General features: G+C 41.6%; 1 protein-coding gene across 4 annotated transcripts; it reads left to right on the top strand.

The window, feature by feature from the left end:
• On the top strand, positions 1 to 27,675 carry KCNE4 (potassium voltage-gated channel subfamily E regulatory subunit 4). 4 transcript variants are annotated; one of them, XM_074962970.1, is made up of 5 exons: positions 1 to 59; positions 1,212 to 1,265; positions 17,950 to 18,159; positions 18,622 to 19,189; positions 27,151 to 27,675. In XM_074962970.1, the coding sequence occupies exon 4, from the start codon at positions 18,648 to 18,650 to the stop codon at positions 19,143 to 19,145; it is 498 nt and encodes a 165-aa protein (XP_074819071.1). In that variant the 5' UTR covers positions 1 to 59; positions 1,212 to 1,265; positions 17,950 to 18,159; positions 18,622 to 18,647; the 3' UTR covers positions 19,146 to 19,189; positions 27,151 to 27,675. The 4 variants fall into 4 exon arrangements, 2 of the variants coding, with proteins under 2 accessions (XP_074819071.1, XP_074819072.1); XR_012640854.1 differs by lacking the exon at positions 18,622 to 19,189 and having other exon boundaries at positions 17,950 to 18,136; XR_012640853.1 differs by lacking the exon at positions 18,622 to 19,189.
• Positions 27,676 to 27,989: the final 314 nt, after the last annotated feature.

The raw sequence follows: 27,989 nt of genomic DNA, 5'->3' as shown, positions 1-27,989 counted from the left end.
GTCTGTCTACATTTTGTCTTTGCCGGGGATAGACCAGGGATGAAGCCTTAGAACTTTTAGTAAGTAATCTAGCTAGGTATGTGTTAGATTATGATTTCTTTAAATGGCTGAGAAAAGAATTGTGCTGAATAGAATAACTATTTCTGTCTGTGTATCTTTTTTGTAACTTAAGGTTTTTGCCTAGAGGGGTTCTCTATGTTTTGAATCTAATTATCCTGTAAGGTATTTACCATCCTGATTTTACAGGGGGGATTTCTTATTTCTAATTCTATTTTTATTAAAAGTCTTCTTGTAAGAAAACTGAATGCTTTTTCATTGTTCTCAGATCCAGGGGTTTGGGTCTGTGGTCACCTATGCAAATTGGTGAGGCTTTTTATCCAACATTTCCCAGGAAAGGGAGGGTGCAAGTGTTGGGAGGATTGTTCATTGTTCTTAAGATCCAAGGGTCTGGGTCTGTAGTCACCTAGGCAAATTGGTGAGGCTTTTTACCAAACCTTGTCCAGGAAGTAGGGTGCAAGGTTTTTGGGAAGTATTCTGGGGGGAAAGACGTGTCCAAACAGCTCTTTCCCAGTAACCAGTATTTGTTTGGTGGTGGTAGCGGCCAATCCAAGGACAAAAGGGTGGAATATTTTGTACCTTGGGGAAGTTTTGACCTAAGCTGGTAAAGATAAGCTTAGGAGGTTTTTCATGCAGGTCCCCACATCTGTACCCTAGAGTTCAGAGTGGGGGAGGAACCTTGACAGACCCATCGAAGAAGAATCTTTCAGATAAAAAAAACTAGGTCAAATTCTTAATAAAAAGACCTTAATGCATCCTTAGTTCAGAGGGAGGACAGGCAGCCCCACTCTTCAGTTCAGAGTTCAATTTGAGCATTGCCTTAAATGCTCCAAGAGTTGTTTAAGCTTTTTTTTTCTTCATTTATTTTCTCATGTTTGTTCCCAAGCTGCCCCCTGTGAAGAAGAACTGATACAGAGTCCCTACAGTAATACTTCCAAATAAGTTCATCCCAATCCTGTTTTACTTACTTTAAAAAGTTTTCAGTGTCTTTATATTGGTGAAAAAATAATTCTGTATAGAATGGTATTAATAATACTTGCATTATATGGGTGTTGGGGCTAATTCACTAATGTTAATGGAGCACCTCGAGGGCCTTTGAGTAGAAGTTCTATATAAGTGTAAATTATTTCAATGCTGATTGTCCTTGTTTTTAGCTCAGACTTGCGGATCCATGCTGCTGATCTCTACGAAAGTGGGTTAACAGAAGGGTAAGCAGCAGCATAATAAACACTTTCAGTGCCCCCTTTATGAAAAATAGAGAGAACATAAAAGTTTGACAGTTCCAGTCACAGCAAAGTGATGAAGTAGTATCTGGTTGGAATTTCCAACTTTCTCTGGTCTGTTCAATGTACGCCACATTCTGCTTTGTTTCACTGCACAGCCAGCTGTACTGTACTTCAGGCCATGCCGTCATTCACATTGGCTACAGCTCTGGTAAACTTTTCCCAGTCAGCTAATGAAAAGCCTCTGCCCCAGACTTTTCCTAGAATGACTGATTCCCCTGCCCTTGCCTAAAGCCTTTGGTCATTTCCTGAAACACAAGGGAAATGTGGCTGAGAAATGTAAAGGCTCTGTTACAGTCTTCAGGGAATAAGGAGGGATTCAAATGAAAAATAAAGGTTCCTGAATACTCAGGGGGGAGGAAAGGGAGCCCAAGTGGGATTGTTTGGCAGTATTGCCAACCGCAAACGTTCAGAAATTATGAGTCAGGGCTCCACAAAATTGAGATTTAAAAATTAATATTGTGGGGGGTCTTTTTATTTGACATCTCGTGTTGGAGCACTTTTGGGTCATGTTTTCAAATTTTCCCCACACGCATGAGGGCTAGAAACAAAGAGGTTTTTGTTTTAAATGAAAGCTGAGGTTCTCATGGCATAACCGGATGCCGGCAGCTGGGGCTTTAAGGAAAACAAAACAAAACTGCAAGGGGATGAGGCTCTGCTGGTGTAGCCTGTCAGAGCTCCATGTCAATTTACACCAGCTAAAGATCAGCTCCCCAATATCATACGACTCCCAATTAAATCACAAGAGTTGGCAGTTCTGGGGTTTATTTGTGAATTACTTCAGGTCTCCATAGGGAAATCCCACTAATTTCAATGGCCATATGCTTCTCTGCTAATAAAGACTCAGGCACCTTGTTGCTTTCAGGAATAGACGACTGAGCATTCGTCCGCTGACCACAGCATCTCATTTCCCACTGCATCATCTGACGTTTGTAGAAAGCACTGGGAATTTCAGGACAATTACACTGCTTCATCTGTGTGGCTCCCCTTGAATTGTATTTCCTTCTGTGAAGCTTCTCACCTTTCTCTTGGGGACATGTGTATTCGAGACACATGGGGCCTGATTCTTTTTTCATTTACACCAGTGCAAAGCAGGAAGTTACTATGTGTCATTTATATATAAATCCTACATGAGCTTCTTTTTTATATATTTTTAAAGAATTATTCTCTATAATTCATATTTATTGAACAAGATCCTCTGTCTTTTTTTGGAACAGCCCATGCAAAACACATCCTTAATCTTAATTTCATGGCAATTCATTCAAAGCCATGCATTAGCTAGATGAAGGGGATTGCAGTTTATTTCTTTATTAATTAGAATGTCATCCAGCACCCTGAATGTGACATCTTTATGCAGTAACATCCAGATGTCCTCTCTTCCATGACAATTTATTTTACATAGCTTCATTTGTTTCCATGCATTGCAGGTAACTATGACAACAGGCAGTTGGCAAGGTCCAAGCTGGCCATTGTTAGGGCTATGACAGCTTAGTCCAATACAATTATTACTGTTTTCTAAGGACTGTGATACAGTCTGCACCTAAACTCTTCAAAGAGAGTGGTGGTTTTAAAATCTTTTGCTTCTTAAATGCAGGAGAGAGGCAGGTGAAAAGACAATTAGTGACCAAACTCTGCTTGCCTTACTCAGAAGACTTTAGTGGACTGTTCTTGTGAGTAAATTCAGCAGGATTTGACCTCAGGTTATCTGCACAGTGTTAAGAGAAATTGGACATATTGCTAAGGGCGCATGATGGCAGAATACAATCCTCACTACACCTTCAGGTACACCCTCATGTGCAGTGGGGAGAGACAGCTATTTGGTCAATGATTGCAATGCATTAAGACTGAATTCTTCTAACCACCCAAACAAAGGAGCCGCCATGTGGGAAGGGGTTGTCCCTCTTTCATAGGCCCATATGGATGCTCAGGCCAACGGGGAGAAATTAGTTAGAGGTACCAGGAGACTTCACACCTGAGCACTTGGGAACAAAGAAATTGACTGAGCCATATAGTAATGGATTCCCTCTGGAATGAGAGGGCCTTTCTTCTACTAAATGCAAGGGGAGTGGGTCTAGGAGAAAATTAGGGTGTGCTGTCCATTCTGACCAGAGTGGGTCACTGGAGGATCTTGCTTTCTAGAAGCTTGTGTGTTGGTTCATTTCTGCTCCTGTACCTGAAAAGGAAAGCCTATTTGACATGGCTTGTAGTGAAGCATAAGGTCAGATTAGACTAAATTTGCCTGTATTTAATTTGTTTTAAAATCCTTTTATCTCAAATACTTTGTTACAACTGCTAAATAAAAACACTTTTCCTCAGGAAAGCTGCTGGTCAATATTACTGGTCACAGGTGTCTGAAGAGAGGATCAAGCAGCTGCCTGAATCTGAGATGGGTCTTTAGGGTAAGAAGGGGTTGGAATACCCAGGTCTGAGAGTAGGAGACTTGCAAGATTCCACTCTGAGGCAGGTATGAGAATGAGGCCTGACACCTGAGGTGAGTGCTCTCAGAATCCAGAAAGGGGCAGAGATGCAGCTATGCCTGTAACCGTGACAGAGGACTGGATCCTACAAGCTGCTGAGCAACCTCAACTCCCATTTGGCATCTTGCAGGGTCAAGCCCATTCTGCCCATTAGAAGTCACTGGGAATTTTGCCTGAGTAAGGATTTAAGATTTAAGCCCCATGGGACACACTGTGAATTCCTTTGTTTGGATGGCTGGTTATCATATCATAAGACACCTTCCGCTCCTTTGTCTATCAATCTATCATATTATATAAAAACACTGCCTTTGGGTGAGATCTTGCTAGCTGCTGACTGCCTCCTGTGAGATATGGAGCATCCTCAAGTTCTAATAGAGTCAATAAGCCCAGCCCATGGATATAAATGGGAACTTAGGCATTCAGTTTAATGGGAGGAGGACTGAGCCAATGAGATCTGAGTGCATGAAGAATCCCTTTATATTACCCTTATATTAACTGATTCCCTGGTTCTTGATTTAGCAAGTTCTTTTTAGCCAGAATTCTATAGGTTCTAGTAACAAAAGATTTGTTTACCACAGAATTTCTGGCAGCTATTATTCAAAATATGATGTGTATCCTATATAACTTCAGACATGTTCTGTTGTTGAATAACTTCACATCTGATAACAGTTGTGCTGTATTTTATTTTTATTCTGTTTATTCAGACTCTAACACAGTCGGCTGATAGTCTGTTGTCCAATTTTGCAGTGGTTGCCTGCATAATGTCTGCTTTTTAATTAATTTTCATATTTAAAAGCCTACTTTATATCAATGCTGACTCAAAACACTGATGGGAATTTGCCAAGTTCTAACTTGTTGGTTCTTGGGTTGGAGAAAAATCCTGTGTGGTCAATTTAATTTTAGGCATATTGTTCTGTTCAGTGGCTTCCTAAGGTTTAATTGGCAAAGATTTTTTAATTAAAGTTAATCACTCTTTCTTGCACACGCACGTAGCAAATGCTAAAGCTAAGATTATTATGTCTAGAGCAATAATGACTGTTAAATAGTAATTAGGTTTGCATAAAAGTTTTCATTCTAAGCTCCTGTTTTCAGATGGTCACAGTTTTCTCAAATGGTGATTATTTTGGGTGGAAATTTTCCAGGCTGGGGATCTGGTCCGGGAAGATGCACCAGTCAATGGTATGCTGTGAGGATGCATAGATTTACCTGCACTGAGGTAAATAGATGCCTTGGTGTCTGTTTGAGAGAGAATGTTTGTGAGAAGTCTGATAAAAAATAAGTCAGCCATTTGGGAGTATAAGGAGTTAAAAACAAGAGAACTCTATTCCTGTTAAGCATTCTTGGAATGTTTAATTTCACCAGCTCTAGTGTCAAAAGTGGTAAAAAGCTAAAATCTATTAGGTTGATAACCCTCAGGGAAAAGTGGTAGGGAAATTCCATATTTTGGGGAAAGGTAGACGTGTTTTTCTGGCAGCTTTCTCTTTTAAAAGGCAGCTGTTTGCAATCTCAGAAAGAATCACAACAAGATGGCTTAGGCTGGAGAGTGAGTGAGACAGTCACAAGTGCATGATACCATATTACTGAGTGCCCAGAAATACGGTAGCTATCTCACCAAACAAAGACATGGTCCCTGACCAGAAAAACGCATCACCTTGATTTGATATGACACAATGAATGAGGGTCAGAACTAGAAATGTGAGAAAGGAGCAAGGGAAGAGAAAGACAAGGAATAAGATTACATGGTTGCTCAGTGAGATATGTACATCATGACCTTTATTTTTTTTCTTTTTCAATAATTTAGCCCTGTCCTCCTTTTCATAGGCAAAAGTGAGGTTTTTGCCTAGGACTGCAAGATGTAAAGTCTTGAAAGAACAGCCATGGGGTTTGTTTGTTTTTTTTTAACCAGAAGTTGTGGGCTTAGTACAATTATTAGTGGATGAGGTAGGTTCTATGGCCTGTGTCATGTAGGAGGTCAGACAAGATCATGCTAAATGGTCTCTTGTGCCCTTAAAATCTATTAACATAATAGCCCAACAGAGAGCCACTGAAATGACTCAGAGGGAGGGTGAAATGATGAATGTGACAGGTGAGACATGGTTCTGGCAGCAGCATTTTGGGTAGCATGAGGTTAATTATCAAAAAGACATGAGAAGAGGAAGACATGGATGAATAATTTGGACAGAATGAAAAGAGTGGGTAGCTAGAAAGGAATGGCAAGTAAATTCATTTATTATGTGAGTGCACTTTCTCGTGGTTTTCATCCCTGCAAGCGTGAGTAGTATGTATTGGAGCTGAATGAATAACTTGCAATAATAAAAAAAAATCCAAATGTGACCTTTTCTTCTGTTCATCAACTGTCTGAAAACAGATAGAATACTTTCAAACATGGGGATTTCTTTAGAATGACTGCTGAAGAAATCAGCAAATTGATTCCTGATCAGCAGCATGCTAGCAAAGAATTTGTCATGCTGCGTTGGACAATTATATAAACCTTAATATTGTTTGTTCCCTGATTGGATGTTTTATGTAAGTAACCAACACACCTGAACTGTTGATTTTATAATTGAACATACAGTTCAAAATTTTGTCAGGAAGTATTAACTTACATTTAATGTTTTCTGTTCACTAGCACTTGATTGAAACTTGAGCATTCAAATATTCATGAAATGGGACACAGGAATATTCATAAACATTGGGCACATCAAAATTCTCTGCATAATACAAGTGAATATGAATTGAGCACGTTACTAGTCTTCGTTCACCTCTGACACGTATCTCTGGGGATATTATTCTCTAATATTTCCAATCAGGAACAAAAATATCTTCCCCCAAATGTGCTTCACTTCAAGAGACTCTTGTGAAACTGCAGAATCCCCTCTTCTTGCACCACTTCCTTTCACTGAATTCTTTTTGACTGTTGTGAAATAATAACCCACTTCTAGCATGTAGAGCAAAAAAGACCACACGCATTTCTGTGTATCAGCTGTGCCTTGTTTACATTAGGTGGCTAATTGCATGTCATTAGCCAACAGATACAATTTACGATTAAAATAGGGAAAATAGTGATTCCACTGGATTAACAATATTATTATTAAAATATACAAGGAGTGATTATATCTCACCAAATGCTTCAGTGTGAATATCTGTGCCTGAGAAAAAGGAACCAGGGAAGGCTATGTGTCACTCAGAGAAAACTTCTCACTGCTAGCAGAGATTCAGACTTTGTAATATCTTTCAGACTGGGTTTGACTTTCTCTTACAGCATTATGAAATATTAATTTTTACAAATCTTAGTTCATTTTCTATCCACCTACTTGCATAGACCTGGTCTATATTAAAAAATTAAAAAATCAGCATAACTCACTTTTTTGGGGAAGGAGGGGAGACAATACTTGGTGACAGGTTTCCATAATGGAGGGTGCTTGAAGACAGTGCAGAGGACGGTGGGATGCCTACCCACCATGCAATGTGCTTTTGCCCATACAACTTGAATGGATACTGTGTGAACTATAGTGTGCCAGGGCAAGCAGACAAGCATGAACTCGCTGTCAAAATAGTTGTGTCTGTTGCACTTTGCTAGTACAACTTTCTAGAGTAGTCAAGGCCTTTATCTTGAAATTCTGCTACTGGTTGTCAGCTTCTCAGAGGGGGAAACTCACCCACCTTACTAGAAGGCAATGTTTGCACTGCCACCTCTGCCCAGCAGTTCTGAGGGAGGTGAGTAGACTTAACTTGATCCTGGGACTCCAATGGACTTCCAACAATGGAGGCTACCTGGGGTTGTGGTGATTCAGGGTATGGATAAAAGAGCCTGTCTGTCACTGGGAGTGGTGGTGTCTTCTGACCTGTATTTTGCATGTAGTGACAAATTCTCTGCTCATTTACGCTGTTGCAACTTGTCACCATTCCAGGCTGATCCAGCATGCTGTCATAGTGTTGCAGATGAGCTTTACTCGATTTCCCCCTCGCACAGGGTATCAATAAGTTCAAACAGCCAGTAAATGCTAAAGAGCACCTCCTGGTGGAGGGTCTCATTTATTCATGGAAAAGCCAGTACAGAACATAAAACTTTCAACCCAACATCCCAGTGGAGCGCCTAGGTCATTCTCAGTCCATTTCCGCCACCTGAGTCCAGCGTTCACCGCTACCCAGGCTCTTCCTCCAGGGTTCTTTTGGTACCAGTCTCTGCTTCAGGTGTTAGGCCTCTTGCCCCTACTGGAATAATATCCTTTCTCTGGAAGGTTGTCCACTGCAACTCTTCTCCATGGACAGTGGGTGACCCTTGCCAGGCCAGGCTTCTGGCCAATGTCTGGTGTGCTCCTGGCTGAGACCAGGCCCTCTTGGATGTCCGCCGGCTGCAGCCCTCTATCTAGGAGGCTCTTATTTCCTCCTCTTACAGGTCCCCTGTCCTGGTAGGTTCCCCAGGGAGCTTACCTTCTAGGCTTCCTGCTCAGGCTTTTCTTAGGAACTCCCTTCCTCAGAAATCTCCTGTCTCCCTTTGGAGATCCCTCTAACTGAGCTTGGTGAAGCTTTATTAGGTCAAGGTGCTTGTTTATTAATCAGCCACCTGGGGCAGTCAATTACCCCCAGGTGGAGCCTTCATAAGGCAGTTACAGTCAGACTGGGCCCTAATTGCCCATAATCACAGCCACATTGACTAGAAGTGAATGGATTCATGGGACTGTTTCATTAGAGCTTTGTGAGGTCATAACTCATGAGTTGATCAGAGCCCATTTCTAGGAACCACTGTGCATTCTAGTTACTAATCTCTTCTTGCTCTCCATGTACCTGGCGGGAAATCCTGGCCCCATGGCAAAACTCCCATTGAGTTCAATGGGGCCAAAATTTCAGCCTTGGAATTAGGAATTTGCTATTTAAAATCCTTTTCATTGGCATGCAGAATTAAAAATATATATACGACTATGTCACCTTCCAAATGGGCCTAATTCATACGCTCATATATGCCCTCTCTCCTACACACCTGAATTTACTCACATACATCCTCCTTTCTGTGGTCTTCAGTCCTCCTGCTATTGGTGTTAATGCAGACTTTTGGGATAATGGTACAAAGAGCAATTCTGAGGATATTCTTATGCCAAAAATTAATACAGTCCTTAGACTCAATCACCTGAGCTGCAAAACTGGAGAATAATAAATGCAACCATTTTAACACCTGGGCTTTGAAGAGAACACAATACAAAAACGACTGCAGAATGTTGGCCTTCATTTATAATCACGCGACGATAGAGGTTATCAGAGTGTAGTTCAAACATTAATGAAGCATGGCATTTTCCTTGCAACAGCTGCAATAGTGTGACTATCTCAAGAAAAAATCTTGGAGGAAATGTTACAAATGCATGTGATGCGTACGCCTTATTTTGAAGGAAAGCCTGAGTGCCTCGTATGTTGGAGATATAGTTCAACATCTGCTATCTATGTGAAAATGACATCTGTTCCGCTATTAAGGTCATAGCGACCTGGGATGCTATGCTGAGATGGCTGTGAAACAACATGAACAGCTTTTTACTTTGTAAACCATTTTATCCAGGATTCGGAAAAATAAGATAGTGCAGCTTGTTCTACAGCCATGCACCCTCAATGAACCAGTGGGATTTTATGGGTGGAACTGAGAAAGCACAATTTATCCTACCCATCCCGTACAGCACACCGTTTTCTAGGAGAGAGGACTGAAGATTCCTCTCATGGCTTGGTTTGGTGTGCGGGAGGAGAAGGTCAGGATGATGTTCCTGTTGAACTGTTAGTTAGGTACAGTTGCTTGTTGGTGCCCCTAGAGAGAGATTATGCTGGTTCAAGTATTTTCCTTGGTGAAGGCAACACAATGCCCTTACTGGAGTGGTTTATTTTAATTTTTGTCCAACCTGTCCAATATTGCTTCCACCACTATTATTATTATTAATCAGTATTAGTAACAGGAAATATTTCCTATATGTTGTTAGGTATTTTAGATCCCAGAAAAGGCAGAAAACTAGGCAGAACGCATTCTCACTCTATGAAGAAAACATACAGTGGGCCTTATGCTGTATTCTTTACATACCCCAAATTCCCATTTAATTCAGTGGGAGTAAGGCAGCGTTGCACTAATTGGTCTAAAACATTGGCCTTTTTACTGTTTCTTGTAACATGAAAAATGTAACTGAGTTGGCTGGCTTTAGTTAAAACTAAGCAACAACTGTCTCTTTGACTTCAGAGTATTTGATTTCCCCAGTGATTAATTTCCTGTCTATTTTTTTAAGCCTTCTTTGAAGTATTATAGGTCATGAGAATTCCCATTGTATCTTTGCCAATAAAGTGCAGTTCTAAAGCTACTGGATCCCCAGTCTTTACTATATCGTTTCATGGCTTGTGTGTAAGATAGCCTTATAAAGTGCATCAATCCACTTTTCTTCTTTCTTTGTTATAAATGTTGTTTCTAAAAAAAAAACAAACCCCAAATAACCATGCTTGGCTTCCACTGAGCTACCAAAAGTGAAAAGCAGAAGGGATAAGTGCAATAAGATCTGTAAATGAACTATGACTGCAGAACAAGAAATGTGCTAACAGGGACTTGTTTTGTTTGAAAAAGACAAAGTTGAGTTGTAATCTAGACTCAGCCTGAGGGCGTGTCTTCTCTATGGGCTAAATTGGCGCTACTGCGATTGATGCAGCAGTGTTGATTTAGTGGGTCTGGTGAAGACTCAATAAGTCTCTAGAAGAGTGCTCTCCCATCAGCTTCAGTACTCCACCTCAATGAGAGGCAGAAGCTATATCAATGGGAGACCATCTCCTGTCAACATAGCACGGTGTAGACACGGTGTAGACCGCTGCAAGTTGATCTAAACTACGTCGAATTAAGTTACGTAACTTACGTAACTTAACTAGCAAAACTTAGATTGACTTACCTCGTTAATGTAGACAAGGCCTTAGTTTCAGTTATCTATTTGGACAGCAGTGTACTCATTCATTTCTGAGGTCATTTTTCCCTTTGTGCTGTGAAAACCTTAACTTCCCCAGCAGAGTACTCTCAAAGTTCTTGTCTCTGTCACTCAGGATTTAAAGAAAGGACTCAAATGTTTTGAATACTCTTTAGCCCCATTATTTCTTTCACTTGCTAAAATGCTGGAAAAAGCTGTATTTCTGAGATCATTGAGGATCTTCAGAAGAACAAAAATGTAGAGAGCTGGAGCAGATGCTCATCTTTTATGCTTAAGGGGACTCTTGAAAACACAACCTCTTTATCCTCATCCTGTTAGGAAAGAAGCCTTCCCCAGTGTCACATTACAATGTTGATTCTGAGTATGTTAAAATCAGGAAAGCTTCACAGGATACGTGAACATCCCATGATAAGACATCTTTACACTGATGGAAGTAAATGTTTGTACCAGATTCCTGTCACTAAAAGAACAGAAACTTATATTTTGTTTTTCAGCATGAGTTTGAGACTGAAAAAGTCCATCTCTAAAACTAGGGGAGGATAGCAGCCATCTTAAATTCTTTATGTGTAGAAAAATAACAATAAACAGTAGGTGCTATGCTATTAAATCAACATCTATAGGCATAGTCAAGCCTACAGTGGTATCTGTAGCACTTTCTATTCTATATATAGTAGAGCCAGTGGAATTTTTTTTTAAAAATCACATTTTTTTCCAGGAAAAACAACAACAGTTTCTTTCTTTCTTTCTTTCTTTCTTTCTTTCTTTCTTTCTTTCTTTCTTTCTTTCTTTCTTTCTTTCTTTCTTTCTTTCTTTCTTTCCTTTCCTTTCCTTTCCTTTCCTTTCCTTTCCTTTCCTTTCCTTTCCTTTCCTTTCCTTTCCTTTCCTTTCCTTTCCTTTCCTTTCCTTTTTCTAAAACACTGCTATTAAGGCAAACACCTCAGTGCAAGAACCTAATCTACCTCGAAAGTTTCTGCTTCCTGCTGGAAAGTTAATGTAGTATCATTGACATGGTGTACCGGCAATATCTACACTAGACTTATCTGGGCAATTTTTCACCACTACACTACCATGTGTAGGAAAGACAGTGCAGAAAGCCACTGCCTTTTTAACCACCAGGTTGACTAGAACTACCCTGAGCAGCATTAGAGGACACAGTGGTAAAAACTGTACCGACTCCATATTAGCTACCACCAATTAAGAATGATGGGTCCTAATTTTCCTTGTATAGACAAAGCCAAAGAAACGAGAGTTCCATTCACCCAGTGGTGATTCTGGAACAGTGACAGGTAGTTCTAAACACTGTTTTGAAAGCTTAATTAAAATAAAATTACAGTTAAATAACAAAACAAAAAACAAACCCATTATGGAAATACAGGACATATGTCACACTCTACTCCTCTGACAAACTGGTTTCAGAGTAACAGCCGTGTTGGTCTGTATTCGCAAAAAGAAAAGGAGTACTAGTGGCACCTTAGAGACTAACCAATTTATTTTTATGTTCACATAAATTGGTTAGTCTCTAAGGTGCCACTAGTACTCCTTTTCTTTCTGTCAAACTGGATTGTGTTGCCTCCCTTCCTATCTCTACACCTGAATATTCTGTGCATAGACTGGAAGGTATTCAGGGCAATGGCTGTGTCTTTTATATTTGTCAAGTGCCCAGCACATTGTGCATACTATAATATAGAGACATTCTTAATGTAATTGGTTTTTGTTTTTTTAAAACAGAACACTGGAAGGCTCTGCTGATTTAAAAAAATATATTTTGACTTAGAGAACAGAGAGTTCACTGTATATTGTATGAACATTTCCATTGTTTTATCAGATCAGTATTAATGCTGCATTTTACCAGTTGGTGCTATGAACACTGGGCTTATGTTTGCCTTTAGCAGCTATTAACTGGAAAGGGAGTCACTTCTTGTCAATGGGTATGTGTGCAGCATTGTGGATTCTACTGTAGAAGCAGGTGATTATTTTGCTCCAGAAAAGGAGGTGGGGACGGTGTGTGTGTAAGGAAAAAAAGTTATACATTTATATAGTATGATGAGAGACAACTGAGAGAGAGGGAAAGTTACATCAAAACACAGAGCAATGTCAGAGGTGCTCTAATGTTAGATGTGGCAGGTTAATTATGGTTTTGCATTTATATGTCAGTGTCTTTTCAGGAAAGGATCTCCAAATGCTTTATAGCATCATGTCCTCATAGCAACTTTGAGAGTTTGGCAGCTATTATTATAATACCCATCTTAGAAATGTGTAAACCAAGGAAAAGACAAGGGAAGTGAATAACGATTAAGTTAATACATTGCTGAAAAATTCACTTTATTGCTCTAGGCAAGACATGGCAAATGGGGCTAACACTCAGGTGTCTGCCTGACTACTATACCCTGTTCCAACCATTAGACCAAAAGCAGACTATTTTAAGATTAAGATCTCAGGTTAAAATTTTTTTTTTCTCCTACGCACTCACAAGTTTCAAGAGAGATTGATGAGAGTAGCTTAGTCAGTTCTGCTCTGATATTTGCGTTGGATCTGATCCAAAGCCCATTCAAGTTAATGGAAATTGACTTCAGTGATCTGGATCATACCTTTAGACAGGCTTATGCTTTCATAATGGGCCCAAATGTCAGCACACATTTTAAAGTGACAGGTCTTTTTAAAAAGGAACAATCAATCAAACATCACTGCTCCTTTTGCTTTCCTCTTTCAGGTGTCAGATACCTCAAGATCCCCAATTTTAGCTTAGATGAAATAATAAATGTAAACTCAAGATACTAATTATCCTTTACTCTCCCTTCCCCGTTGTAGTATCCAAGGATTCTGAGCCCCAATTTAGTAAATATTTGTACAATAAAAGGTCTCCTAATTCCTCCTTCAGCTCTAGATATCCTACCTGCCATCCCCATTAAAGTTCCACTTCACAGAAAAAAATCAAATATCTCCCAGTACTCCCCCCGCCAATTCCCTTTCTCTCACATCAATTTTAAAATGATTGCTTCAGAGAAGAAAAGCATCAGAGAACTTTGTACATACACCATATGATCTAATGGGAGTTGAGGGTGCTTCGGCAGCTCATGTAATCAAGCCCGGGTAATTATGTAACAGCAGTCTTTCTGACTTACTAGATAGAAACAGGCACATAAATTCAGCACTGGGAGCACAGTGGTCCCCAAAGGGTTAAGCCTGTATTTTCCACTTCAGCCTGCAGCAACTTGTCTGGCTCTCTGGGGGAAACTGCTTGCTGGGGCTCACATTGTACTGATAATGTATTCTGTCTGTGCCATTTCCCTTCCTCCTCTCCTAACCTTTATGTTGAGTGTGGGTTCATGTTCTGCCATCTCCTGGGCCTTGTTACAGCCTTTGTCATCAGATAGATACCTACCTACGGGGATGCTGTGAGCCTTAATGAATATTTGAGTCCCTGGATGAAGGGTGTTTAAAGAAGAGCAAAGTCTTGTTGTTATTCTTAAAGGTATGCCACTTCCATTCATGTTACTTACCGTCACAAAAGACTCATTAGGCTGTGAGTGCCTTTCCCAGATTAGCTGCTCAAGGCAATCTGGGGGAGGTGTGGTGACCTTTTCAATGTGTAATAATTTTGCTTGATTGGCTGGCCATTCCGCTCCTCACCTTTGGTAGCCCTGGACACCTCCAGGGGATGGAAATAGGAGGGGCAACAGCAGACTGTTCATAAACTAATTTTTATAGACCATGATGGGAGTAAGATTCTCCTCATGACAAAGATGAGTGAAGATGGATAATAACTATAGCTGTGCAGGAGCCAGAGCTGCTGTTTCCACAGGAAATTCTGTAATTTTTGCAATTTTTTTCTGTTTTGAAATGGAACAAAAAAAATTGAAATTTCCTGCAAAATGAAATTCTGGAAAAAAATGTTTTGGGTTGATCAAAAAGTTTCATTCTGATGTAAATGTTATAGAATAAAAATATTGAAATGAAGTCATTTTGAAACAAAAAGTAAGTGTTGCCTGTCAACCTTATGAAAATGATCCATTCCAGTTTTTTTCCAGACAAAACTTCATCAAAACTGACATGACACTGTACACTGAGCACCCTCAATTCCCACTGGTCAATGTGGTGCACACTGCTTATTTGATGGGAAAGATAAATTCAGGAAGAAATTGTTCAGCCACCTCTAGTAATAGCAGAACATGGAGCCATCACTGTGATCAAACAATGGGGCCAGTCCCACAATGTGCTGAGTGCTTCCTGCCAAGAGCACTTCACAGGGTCGGGCCCATAATTCCTGCTGTGTATAACTGATATAACCACAACTCTGCCTTCATAGCAACAGTTGCTAATTAAACAGTACTATGTGATACCTCTTTAGGACAAGTCCCTGCTGTCCTTACTCAGACCCAACTCCCACTGATGTTAGTGCAATTTTGGATTCTATATAAACTTTGTATTCAACAAATAACTTGAAAGTACTTCCTGTTTCTGAGCTGATAACAATATCCTGGGTTTGATCTTTTAGGACAAAGGCAAGGATTTAATTATTACTGTGTAAAGACTGAGGAAAGCACCCTAAACTCGCCATTACTCAACTGGAAGGTGTTCTCCATCCTCTTACCCCTGCACTCTGAATGCTATCAAATCCACTGCTGTAGTTGACTATTGTCCGCAGAACTCTCATCCGCAAGCCCAGAAACAACCTGGCCATCTAACATCTGACATCATCTCTACCATGTCACCCTGTTACCCAGCCTCACCTCACTGTCCCTCTATCCCCCTCCCCCACTCTTTACCATTTTGAAAGGGGTTAGTGTCTCCTCCCCTAGCAAAAATGGTTCTTTTGAAATTCAAGTGTATTTAATGTAGGGTCACATGGTGTGACAGATGGGGGAATTCTGTGGGCAGCAGCCAGTCTGAGTAACCATGGTTACAATGGTTTTTGAGAAATACCCATTCACTCATTATGCACATCCATTCCCCTCTCAGCCAATGTTCAAGGAATTGTATAACTGTGTGGGCTGTGGTACCTGCACAGCTTTCTTGTGCTCTGACTGGCTGCAGCAATTTAATTCAGTATTATTTTACATACAATTTCACCACATGGGGAATGGGAGGCTACGGAGCAGGTGCAAAGGGGAGCTCTGCCTCCTGCATATGGTGGAGCTGGGCTCCATGCCATGTCTGCTAGTGCAGGGAGTGGAAGCTTGGTGTAATGGGGGAAGATTGGGGACTGGACAGTGTGGGACCATGATAGTTTAGGTGGAATAAGAGGCTACAAGTATGTAGGTAGACACAGTTCTTTGCACTGGGGGTTCTCACATGTCCCTGTTTCAGTTCAGGAGCTGGAGCAGTGACTGCAGAGGATCTGAAGAGCTGCCCTTCTCCCTGTCTCTGTGCCCCCTCCAAAGCACCAGTTGGTTCCCTGCACAAAGCCCATTTACTTGGGGTTTTTGGGGATGGGGAGGAGATTTCACCCTGCTAGGATGTATTGCATTGGGCCAAATGTTAACCTTGGATGCATCTTTGTGTCTTCTGTCCAAGTCCATTGAAGTCTCACATGTTCATCTGAGGGAAAAATATGACCCATGGGCTTTAATGTGTTGAATTCTTAATTCCCACAGCCAGGTGGGAGGCCTATTGGGGCAGGATACCATCTAGCCCTCTTGGCTGGGAGGGAGGTGGCTGTGATATGAAGCTGACAGGAATACCAAAGAAAATCCTCAAAGGTAACCAGACAACTGGGAGCTCTGCACTGATAGGCATTTAAGCCCACTGTTATGTTAGTGCTTTCTGCTCAGTAATCTGTAGGGAACAGGGAGGAAAAATGCAGACTTGGCAAGAGGGTGCTGCAGACAGATTTTGTCAAATGAAATCCCAATAGACATTAGTCCAACATCAACATCTCCTGAGCTATCCATATGGGAATGTGTGAGGAGAGGATAAAATCAACATCCTAGAGAGCAGATCCTCAGTTTCAAGGGATGGGGAGGGGAATCCTTCCTTCTGGTTTAATCTTTATATCCATGGGCCTTATAGAAAAAGGAAACATAGCAAAGTAGAAAATGGATAGGGCTTGTGTTCTGTGTCACCTGGACTTAAGAATTTCATTAAAAATCACTTTCCTTCTCTGTACTTTGGCATACCCACTTGTAAAACGGGTATAATAATGTAAACCAATATAGCATAGGGATGCGGAGAGGACATGATGCTGTAAAGCGTTTGGAGCCTATTGAAGGAATCCACAATTTACTGTGGAAAAATTCAGAACCTACAATGGGGAAATTCCGCAACATCGGTATAATATTGTCTGGAATGGAAGCGTCCCGTTACATAAACATCCTTGAAGTGATCCACTACGGCAGACATTCACATAATATGCATGGGGCCTGGCTAATCAGGCTTTGTGTAGGGGTGGGGGCCATGGGGAGGGGAAATTCCCTCAAGCTGCAACATTGGCCTCCTGCCTCCTACAGCTTGTACTGGAGCCTATGGTGGCATAATAGTCACAGGCCCCTTGTGCCACTTAGAGAGTGGTTAGGGTCAATTGATCAGTGCAATTGTAGGTTCTGTGCACTCACTCACTAGTCTACCCCCAGCGCTGATTTTCATACAGAGTTACAGAAGCACCCTGTAATGGCAGCCTAGCCATTGGTTTCAATGGTGCAGAGGGCCTTTCACTAAATCTCTGTTTCGGGGTGAATATGACCCTGTAATACTAAGTATTATTAGCTTACTGGTGCTACTGAAAACTACCATTTATACACAAGGGTGTTTTACCTAGAAAGGTTCATTCAGGATCCAAGATCTGACTCTCCTTTGCCCTGCCCCCTCTGCAAAGTGAGAGCAAAGTAGACGGACACCACCACCATTCCAATGTGGAAGCATTTTGCTCTCCATTTGTCATGGTTTAAATGACTGCATCAGGTTCAGGGCACCAGAGAATCTGGCCCCCCACAGACTTCAGGGAAAGCAGTAACTTTGCACCTGGCTGCAACAGGCCTTCTCCACAGTGTACTATAAAACCGTGAATGTATTTTTCTGTATTTTATAATAAAGGGGAGTTTATGATTAGCAGACTTTTCGTTATGTACAACAGCTTTCGGTGTTCAAATTTAGTATTGTGTGTGTGTGAGTGTGTGGGGAAACAGATTTGCAACCTGAAAGATCTGGTGCTGTGCTGGTTAAGAAAAAGCAACTCTGAATTCCCAACCCTTTTTCTTTTCACAGCTGTCAAGAATTCAGTGGGTTGAACTTTGAGTTCATCTGTTGACTCCAACCCAAAACTATTATAAACTTTGCCTCCAAGACACGTGATGACACATTTCTTGAGAGACTATATATTCTGACTGCAGCAGAGCAAAGTTTTCAGAACACCCGGCATTTGGCAGAGGAAAGATCTCTTGAGCTTTGTGAAGTAAGGAATTATTGCATAGTCACGTAAGTGGCTCACGTCTCTTTCCTTTCTCCCACACCATTCAATGCAATAACACTTCTAACTTCGTTTTTCCTATTGAAACATTGGCAACCAGGAGAATTGCCAGTTTCAGTTACATAAATGTGACTCGTAGAGTATTTTCCACTTTTATTCATAATGCTAAATGTCCATATTTGGGTTTTGTTATATTTTAAAGTTGTATTTGTTATCATTTAATATTGTGTGCTCTCTGTATAATACTCTCTGTATTTGAATGATATTTCATTAGATTAAAAGATTAGTTATTGCCTAAATACTGTAGACTATGCAAACTTCAGTCTGTTGGGGTCTGCCAGCTTTTAAAAGATAACACACTGTGTGTGACAAAGAACAGCTTGAGTTTTTAATTCATGCATGTCTATAGGGGCTTGTTTTCAAATATCTGATCTGGAGTTTTGATACCCAACACACATGTTCTCTTCTAGGCTTAAATTCTGGCAAAAGTGCTTTGATGTTGAAGATGGATCATACAAACATGACTCAAACCATGTTGACTGCTGAACCTCAGACTCCGGAGAAGAACAGCAGCAGTGGCAATGAGTACTTTTACATTCTGATTGTCATGTCTTTCTATGGGATCTTCTTAATGGGAATAATGCTGGGCTACATGAAATCCAAGAGGAAAGAAAAGAAATCCACTTTGCTTCTGCTCTACAAAGATGAGGAAAGGCGTTGGGGAGAAGCCATGAAACCTCTGCCAACCGTGTCAGGACTGAGGTCCATCCAGATCCCCATGATGCTAAATGTGCTGCAAGAGAATATGGTACCATCTCTGTCATGTGCTGTCTGCTCCATGGAGGGAAGCAGTGTGAGTTCGGAGTCTTCCTCACCAGATATTCACTTCACCATTCAAGAGGAAGTGCTGGATGCTGAGCTGGGGGAAGCGTCAGAAGCCCTTCTCAATGAGAGCAGTGAAGGGTCTTCGGAAAACATCCACAAAAATTCCTAGCACTTGCAGGCCTTTGAAAAGCAGTCCCATCAGCTGGCAAAAGAGTGAGTGGAACTAATGTTAAGATCTTGCAGTTTTACTTTCCTGCTCAACAAACTCTCAACAGGTAGCTGTGCTCCAGAACCTAATATGTTCTTGAAAGCTGGCAAGATGAGGAATCAAATACACAAACATCAAAGTGAAACTTAAAAATTAGTTTTTTTTAAAACTAATTAGAAAATTGAACGCTGTTTTCTTTACTGTAAGTGCTAAGAACATGGAGAATATTTTTCTCAGTAGGTAACTATTACTGATATATCCTCTGCATATTTCAGAATTCTGCAAATATCTGGGAAATGTTGAGAGTAGTTATCCAAGTGTAAGTGACTAGTTTTGAATCATTGTTAATGTCCATTCTCAGAGATATTTGATCTACTAGAAGTATTTTTACTGTTTTCTTCTATCAAGCCACAGACCACTGAAGTTTTACTTGAAGATGCCTGAGACTTCACGTCACCAATTAGAAATGTGCATTTAGCAATATAAATTTGATTGCAAAAGTCAGAGATCTTTCAGTGCAAAACACATTAAAAGATCTTTGCTACAAACTGTAAGAGCTAAAAATGCCAGCTCTGCTCTGTTGCACTGAATTGAAATAAATGGTCTTTCATGGATATAACTCAGAGCAGAATTTTAACTATTAAGGGTGAAACCTTGGCCCCACTGAAGTCAATGGCTATACTCCATTGACTTCAAGGGGACCAGGATTTTACCCTAAGCATTCAGAGCAAAATTCTTCATTGAAGTCAATGAAGTTGTGCCCATTTACACCATCAGAGAATTTGACCCTTCTTCTTCTGAAACCAGTGTAGATAAACATCAGGTTGAATTTTTTGTCTGTTCCTTTTTCTTCCACTATTGGCTTGCATGTGGCACATGCATTTCTATATTGTGATCAGTAATTTTTTTAAACCACTGTTGTAATGCTTTTCCTCATCGAATGACACTGTGGTTTTACAAATGCATTAGCTACTAAATTACTTCATTTTTTAAAATAAGCAAAGGTTAATATTGAATCAAAGTATGATTATTTCAATCATGCATGAAATTTTATTATAACATTATGCGTAGATTAGTTCTTACGCATGAGAGCAAAGAACTGAAATCTTAAAGCATTGCACAGGAATATGCTTATAAAATGTCCCTGCATATTTCCTGAGTTAAAATAGCTCTGTGATTTATCCATTGGCATTAGAGCTTGAGAGACAGTTTGAAAAACATGAACACAACACCAGAAATTAACTGAGGCAAAAGTCCTCTGTACTTCTTCCGTTTAGCAGTGGGAGCTCTGTTTTCACTTTGAAGGGTTAATATAATGTGAGAGGCTATACAGACATATCACTTCAGCCTTCTTATACAGCAGGGGATATTTGTGGTTGGAAAAAGCTGTACTGGTCACTAGGGGCCTGATCCAAAACCATTTGAAGTCAGTGATTTTCTTTCCATTGACTTCAGTAAGCTTTAGATCAGACCATATAAAGCTTTTGATAGATTTACTCCAAAGGGGGCTGTTTAAGTTTGAAAGAAGCCAAATTAAGTTTGGCACTTTGCCTGGAATCACTTGAATCCTGAAACTTTCCAACTGAGACTGACATGTGAGTTGTCACATTTTCCATTGCTTTCTCCTCTTTCCTTTTATTTTAGTTTAAATGTATTTGTATCTGTAAAAATGGTGTATATACTGAGTTGTATATAATTGTCTTATGTATTTATAGTTTATTGTTTTTATTGGCACTAATTTTTATTTAAATAAAGAAACACCTTTCCTGGGTGTAATGTTTGTTCACTAGTCCAAACAGATGTCCAGTAATGGGTCCTTTTCTTAACTTCTTGTTTAATTGATTTCCCATATCTCCATGTGTGGAAGGAGATAGTGGACTGAACACAGAACTGGGAATCAGGCATTCTAGGTTCTTTTTCTGACTCTGAAATCATCTTGAATAACCCATTCTGTCTGCATCTCTGAACCCTCTCCCCACCTCCCCAAAATGGGGTAGGAATTCTCTACCTTCCTTTTGCAAAGAGCTTTCAGATTCATAGATACTATGCATCTAAATGGAAATTTGTATTATTTATTACTATTACTGTATATAATATCTCCAAACTAATGTGCAATTTTGGTTTTAAATGCTTTTCTACTATATTTTACCATTCAGATTAAATTACCTTTTGGTTTTAATTACTGAGATTTGCTTGCTATTTTAAACAGGAATATTAAACACCACCAGCTATTCCATATTTTTCAGCAATATTTTGTAGTTGGAATGTTCACTTCAAATTATGATAACTTCACTAATGATTTAGGACCAGATTGTGCCACTCACATTCAATAGGACTTTAATCTCTAAGTAGCTCCACTGAAACCAGATGGGCTACTCATAGAGTAAGGTACTACTCCATGTGAAGGAGGTTGGCATAGTTTGGCCCTTTGAGATAGCTCCACACATGTTTATCTTACAAAACCCATAGAAATTAAAGTGTTTTCACTGTGATGTCTGCTGGTAAAGGCAGAGTTACAGGCTTCTATACTGTAAATGCAGCCAGTAAACTACTATGAGCTAAGCATGTTATGAAATTGCTCACTCTGCTAGCTAGGGTGGGGCTGGAAGCAGTGGAGACACTCCCTTCATAGCTCCATTCCTTCACCTTCAGCCTTCGGGGACTGCTTCTTCTCTTTTTCCCCTCCATACATCCTTGTGGTGCCTGGCACAGGGGGAGGGAAGGATCACAGCCTGCATCTGGGCCGAGGCTCTGGGCCTGTCCCATTCACAGCTACTGCCATCAGGGGGAGGTGCTGGGCTCTGGTGTGGTATTGGTGGACAGGGAGGAAGTGTTGATACAGTCTTCCACCTCGGTGCTGTAGACATTGTGGGCTTCCCTGTTTCAGCCCCATCCTTCATCTATTTGCTGGGGCTCTGGGGACACTGTGAGGGGGGCTTGGTTAATGGACAGTTTGGGAGACTGGAAGGGATTTTTATCATTTGCAAAAATCAGCAAACTGCTGTGTGGGTTTTTTTCCCTTTCCACTCAACATCCTGGAGATCTGGTTTGGGAGGTTTACGTTAAAATTGTCACAACTTTGGCAGGTGCCACTGTGATAGCGGGGGGTTAGAAAGGATCTGACAGAGATCTCTGTAATCCAGTGGGCTGCCTGGGCATTGGTGTTGGGCATTCACATGGCATAGTTAGGATGTTTGGCTATGTCCCATGCAGCTTGTGGCTCTCCTCATCTCATTTCTCCTCCAGCCTGGAGGAAGGGAGCTGGTCAGGACTCTGGAGTCAAGTCAGGGTCCTTTGGTAGGCTTGAGGGAATAGATTAGACCTGGCCATCACCCTCACCCTCAGGCTAATAGTGCATCAGGGGCCATTGCTATCTGCTGAAAGTTGCACTGGAACTGGGGAGTTTGGAGAGGTTTCCCCAGTTAGGTATGAGTTAAGTAAAGTTCCAGCTTCCACATTGAATCATATTGCAGTGATGGGGCCACATCAGTGAAGCTGATGAATGACTTCTGACAGCACTGGAGATAAAGAAAGAAAGAAAAAAATACAGCTCAACTTCGGCAACAAAAGTTTAGCTTGTTTCTGGGCTTAAATTGTGGTACAATAAATTGAGGAATAAAAGAAAATATACAGTGTGTAAAAAAAAAATATATATATATATATATATAATATAATATCTGGGATCTCTTTACCACTGAAGCCAGCTAAAAAGTACGAAGTATAATATGGCCACTTTGACAAAGACCTGATAGACTTCTAGCCTATCCTGGTATTGTGCATAACTAGGGAAAAATATACTCTTTCGTTTTACATGTATCTATTTCCTTTGCTTTTGGTCTTTGTTTAAATTAATACTTAGATTTGCCGAGGAAAAAGCTAAGAAACAAGCATCTAGCTTAAAAAGTTGATTGGCAATGACACAGAAAGAAAAGCTGTTTCACAGATTGCTTGGTGACCTTACGGCTACCATTTGTTATTGTTTCAAAATAAAGGAGGCTGTGTTACTCTTTACAAACTGTGAACCAAAGCAAGAATATTTTCTCAGTTTAGTTAGTTTTTAAAGTCCACAGGCAGCTAGAGGAAAAAAATACTGATTTAGTTATATTCTTCAATGGTGTGGATATTTCCCACAAGTGAATTAGGCTGATTCATGGCTAATATGCCTGGGCTGGAAGATGATGATAATGGCTTGTAATCTAACCAAATGTAGAAGGTTCTAGCCCAACACACCAGTTATTTACATACTCCTTTCTGAAATGAACACATTGATTAGGCACACATTTCATGGCAGCACTGTATATCATCTATTTGCTGAATTAGCTAACAGGAGTCTCTTTGATGGAGCCGTACATAGGTAACAAGGTGTGGTTTTTATTCATAAACTAGCTCAGCGATCACCTGTTGAACAAAATACAGCAGCAAGTTCAGCATGTGGATTTGTAATGCTCCTTGAGGGATGTTGGGTCCTCAGGCCAAAGAATGGGTTATACTCACCCATATAGGTAACTCTCTCATCTGCAACAGATACAGTCTAGGTAATAATTAAGGAGAAAATCCTGCCCTTGTCTCTGCCAACATAGAGAGCCCTGCCTGGAGCAGTGCTGCTGTAGGTCTACTGCACTGGGACACAGGATGTTTGCCATCCGCACAGGCACCATACGCTCCCTGCACATAAGGAGTTCAGCTCTGCGGGTGCTTCCTGTTTCCAGTTGCCTGGGGGGATATGAGGATAAAGTTATAAATTAATCAAGTCAATTCTCCTACAGGCTGGGAAGGATGGAAACAGAGATTAGGCGAGACTGTTAATGTTATTTTATTGTTTAAAAAATCTGGTGCTCAGATGTGATGGTGATGGCGACCACATAAGTACCTGCATAAATATGTTATTCCAGAATATTTGATACACAGGCCTCAAATATATAATTCTCTTAAGAGTGTAACAGAGGCATCCTTACTGATGCTTTCAGTCAAGATAAAGTATAATAATACTTTGCCTTTATGTAGAATCTTTCGCCCAAGAATCTCAGAGCATTTATAAATATGAAGGAAGCCCTGCTCTGAGGTAAGTAAGTGGTGTTATAGCTAGGCAAAATGAGTCACAGGACACCTCAGCACTTTGCCTGGTACCATAGAATGAAATGATAGCACATCTGGGCCATAGAGTGGCCCTATGTTATTTCTTGCTCATACATGTATTGGCTAAAATATTTGGATGCTTTGGTTTCACCTGAAAGCTCTTTTTTTCCCTCAGAGAAGCTGTGTTATTAGTCTAGACCCACATTATGCCAAGTAAGAAATGCAAATTCTTGGACTGGAAAGCTGGAAGAATGACTAGAGCCGACCAAACAATTGGTTGTTTAATCACTGAGTGTGTTTTACCTATGGACACATTTGGTTAATTATTTTTGCTATTTTTTTCCATCTTCACATGCCTCTGCACTTCCTTGTACACCTGGGCCAGAAATAATAGCCAAATCAGTGCTTAATTTGTGCCAGGGCTGAGTCCCAGCACTTCTGGACTTGCCACATCAGTTATCAAGGTAAAAAAATTGCTTGAGCCCCGGCACCTCTTTCATTACAAATTAAGTACAGAGCAAGCTTACCCTTTTTCTTGTTGTTTTAGTCAATTAGGGTGGCCTAAGGGTTGCAAATGCCTCCCAAAGGTTTTTGAACTTGCTCAAAGTCCCATAGGCTGCCGTATTGGAGGAGGAAGGGGACATGGGCTGACCACTTTTAAGCAGTGGTCCCTCACTAAGTCAGTATAGCTGCTACCAGAGCGGTCTGGAGTATTGCCTCATCTGTGTGGTTGCAATGCTGTTGAGGGGCAGCTGGGTCAAATTTTAATGAGTGGTGCTGCAACTTGGCACATGGGGTTGCGATGCCACAGAAATGTGCGTCTGTCTGGACCAAAGAGTGTTGCGACCTGGTGCATGGGGAGCCCGTTTCTGTATGGTGGAGTGCAGAGGGGTCTGCTGAGAGCTTGACTTCTGGTGGCATCAGCTCGTACACTGTGTGGGTAAGAGAAAGGAGGGACTCCCCAGCGAAGGGAGACCTGGGGCCTCTGCTGGATGAGGTGGGAAGGAGCAGGGACTAGAATTTAGCAGACCCAAGTTCAATTCCATGCTCTGCTTCCTAAGTGACCTTATGAAAGTCACTTACCCTCTCTGCTTCTCTTCCCCATGTGTAAAATAGGATAATGGCACTTCCCTATTTCAGAGAGGTGTTATGAGAATAAAAACATTCAAGATTCTGAGGTGCTCAGATAATACAGTAATTCGGCCAGAGGAGTACCTAAAATAGATAGTCACTCTCTATATCTAGCAAAGAAATCACACATTCTGAAAAATCTCCAACTGGTTCAGACTCAACTGCTTAACTACACTACTCCACATAAACACATCACTTCAGCTCACCATTGATCACAGGGCTCTGTTTAAGCCCTGGTCTACACTAGGACTTTAGGTCGAATTTAGCAGCGTTAAATCGATGTAAACCTGCACCTGTCCACACAATGAAGCCCTTTATTTCGACTTAAAGGGCTCTTAAAATCGATTTCCTTACTCCACCCCTGACAAGTGGATTAGCGCTTAAATCGGCCTTGCCGGCTTGAATTTGGGGTACTGTGGACACAATTCGATGGTATTGGCCTCCGGGAGCTATCCCAGAGTGCTCCATTGTGACCGCTCTGGACAGCACTCTCAACTCAGATGCACTGGCCAGGTAGACAGCAAAAGAACCGCGAACTTTTGAATCTCATTTCCTGTTTGGCCAGCGTGGCAAGCTGCAGGTGACCATGCAGAGCTCATCAGCAGAGGTGACCATGATGGAGTCCCAGAATCGCAAAAGAGCTCCAGCATGGACCGAACGGGTGGTACGGGATCTGATCGCTGTATGGGGAGAGGAATCCGTGCTATCAGAACTCCGTTCCAGTTTTCGAAATGCCAAAACCTTTGTCAAAATCTCCCAGGGCATGAAGGACAGAGGCCATAACAGGGACCCGAAGCAGTGCCCCATGAAACTTAAGGAGCTGAGGCAAGCCTACCAGAAAACCAGAGAGGCGAACGGCTGCTCCGGGTCAGAGCCCCAAACATGCCGCTTCTATGATGAGCTGCATGCCATTTTAGGGGGTTCAGCCACCACTACCCCAGCCGTGTTGTTTGACTCCTTCAATGGAGATGGAGGCAACACGGAAGCAGGTTTTGGGGACGAAGAAGATGATGATGATCATGATGAGGTTGTAGATAGCTCACAGCAAGCAAGCGGAGAAATCGGTTTTCCCGACAACCAGGAACCGTTTCTCACTCTGGACCTGGAGCCAGTACCCCCTGAACCCACCCAAGGCTGCCTCCTGGACCCGGCAGGCGGAGAAGGGACCTCCAGTGAGTGTACCTTTTAAAATACTATACATGGTTTAAAAGCAAGCATGTGAAAGGATTAATTTGCCCTGGCATTCGCGGCTCTCCTGGATGTACTCCCAAAGCCTTTGCAAAAGGTTTCTGGGGAGGGCAGCCGTATTGCGTCCTTCATGGTAGGACACTTTACCACTCCAGGCCAGTAACACGTACTCGGGAATCATTGTAGAACAAAGCATTGCAGTGTATGTTTGCTGGCGTTCAAACAACATCCGTTCTTTATCTCTCTGTGTTATCCTCAGGAGAGTGAGATATAATTCATGGTCACCTAGTTGAAACAGAGTGCTTTTCTTCAGGGGACACTCAGAGGAGCCTGTTCCTGCTGGGCTGTTTGCCTGCGGCTAAACAGAAATGTTCCCCGCTGTTAGCCACGGGGAGGGGGGACGGTTGAGTGGGTAGCCACGCGGTGGGGGGAGGCAAAATGCGACCTTGTAACGAAAGCACATGTGCTATGTATGTAATGTTAACAGCAAGTTTACCCTGAAAGAGTGTAGCCACTGTTTTATAAAATGTGTCTTTTTAAATATCGCTGTCCCTTTTTTTTTCTCCACCAGCTGCATGTGTTTCAATGATCACAGGATCTTCTCCTTCCCAGAGGCGAGTGAAGATTAGAAAGAAAAAAAAAACGCACTCGAGATGAAATGTTCTCCGAGCTCATGCTGTCCTCCCACACTGACAGAGCACAGACGAATGCGTGGAGGCAAATAATGTCAGAGTGCAGGAAAGCACAAAATGACCGGGAGGAGAGGTGGCAGGCTGAAGAGAGTAAGTGGCGGGCTGAAGAGAGTAAGTGGCGGGCTGAAGACAGGGCTGAAGCTCAAATGTGATGGCAGCATGATGAGAGGAGGCAGGATTCAATGCTGAGGCTGCTGGAGGACCAAACCAGTATGCTCCAGTGTATGGTTGAGCTGCAGCAAAGGCAGCTGGAGCACGGACTGCCACTACAGCCCCTGTGTAACCAACCGCTCTCCTCCCCAAGTTCCATAGCCTCCACACCCAGACGCCCAAGAACCCGATGGGGGGGCCACCGGCCAACCAGCCACTCCGCCACAGAGGATTGCCCAAAAAAAAGAAGGCTGGCATTCAATAAATTTTAAAGTTGTAAACTTTTAAAGTGCTGTGTGGCATTTTCCTTCCCTCCTCCACCACCCCTCCTGGGCTACCTTGGTAGTCATCCCCCTATTTGTGTGATGAATGAATAAAGAATGCATGAATGTGAAGCAACAATGACTTTATTGCCTCTGCAAGCGGTGATCGAAGGGAGGAGGGGAGGGTGGTTAGCTTACAGGGAAGTAGAGTGAACCAAGGGATGGGGGGTTTCATCAAGGAGAAACAAACAGAACTTTCACACCATTGCCTGGCCAGTCATGAAACTGGTTTTCAAAGCTTCTCT

The sequence above is a fragment of the Natator depressus genome, chromosome 9 (assembly GCF_965152275.1).
Source record: "Natator depressus isolate rNatDep1 chromosome 9, rNatDep2.hap1, whole genome shotgun sequence".
NCBI lineage: Eukaryota > Metazoa > Chordata > Testudines > Cheloniidae > Natator > Natator depressus.
The sequence above is the reverse complement of the archived record's forward strand: the minus strand, read 5'-3'. Positions and strand labels throughout refer to the sequence as shown.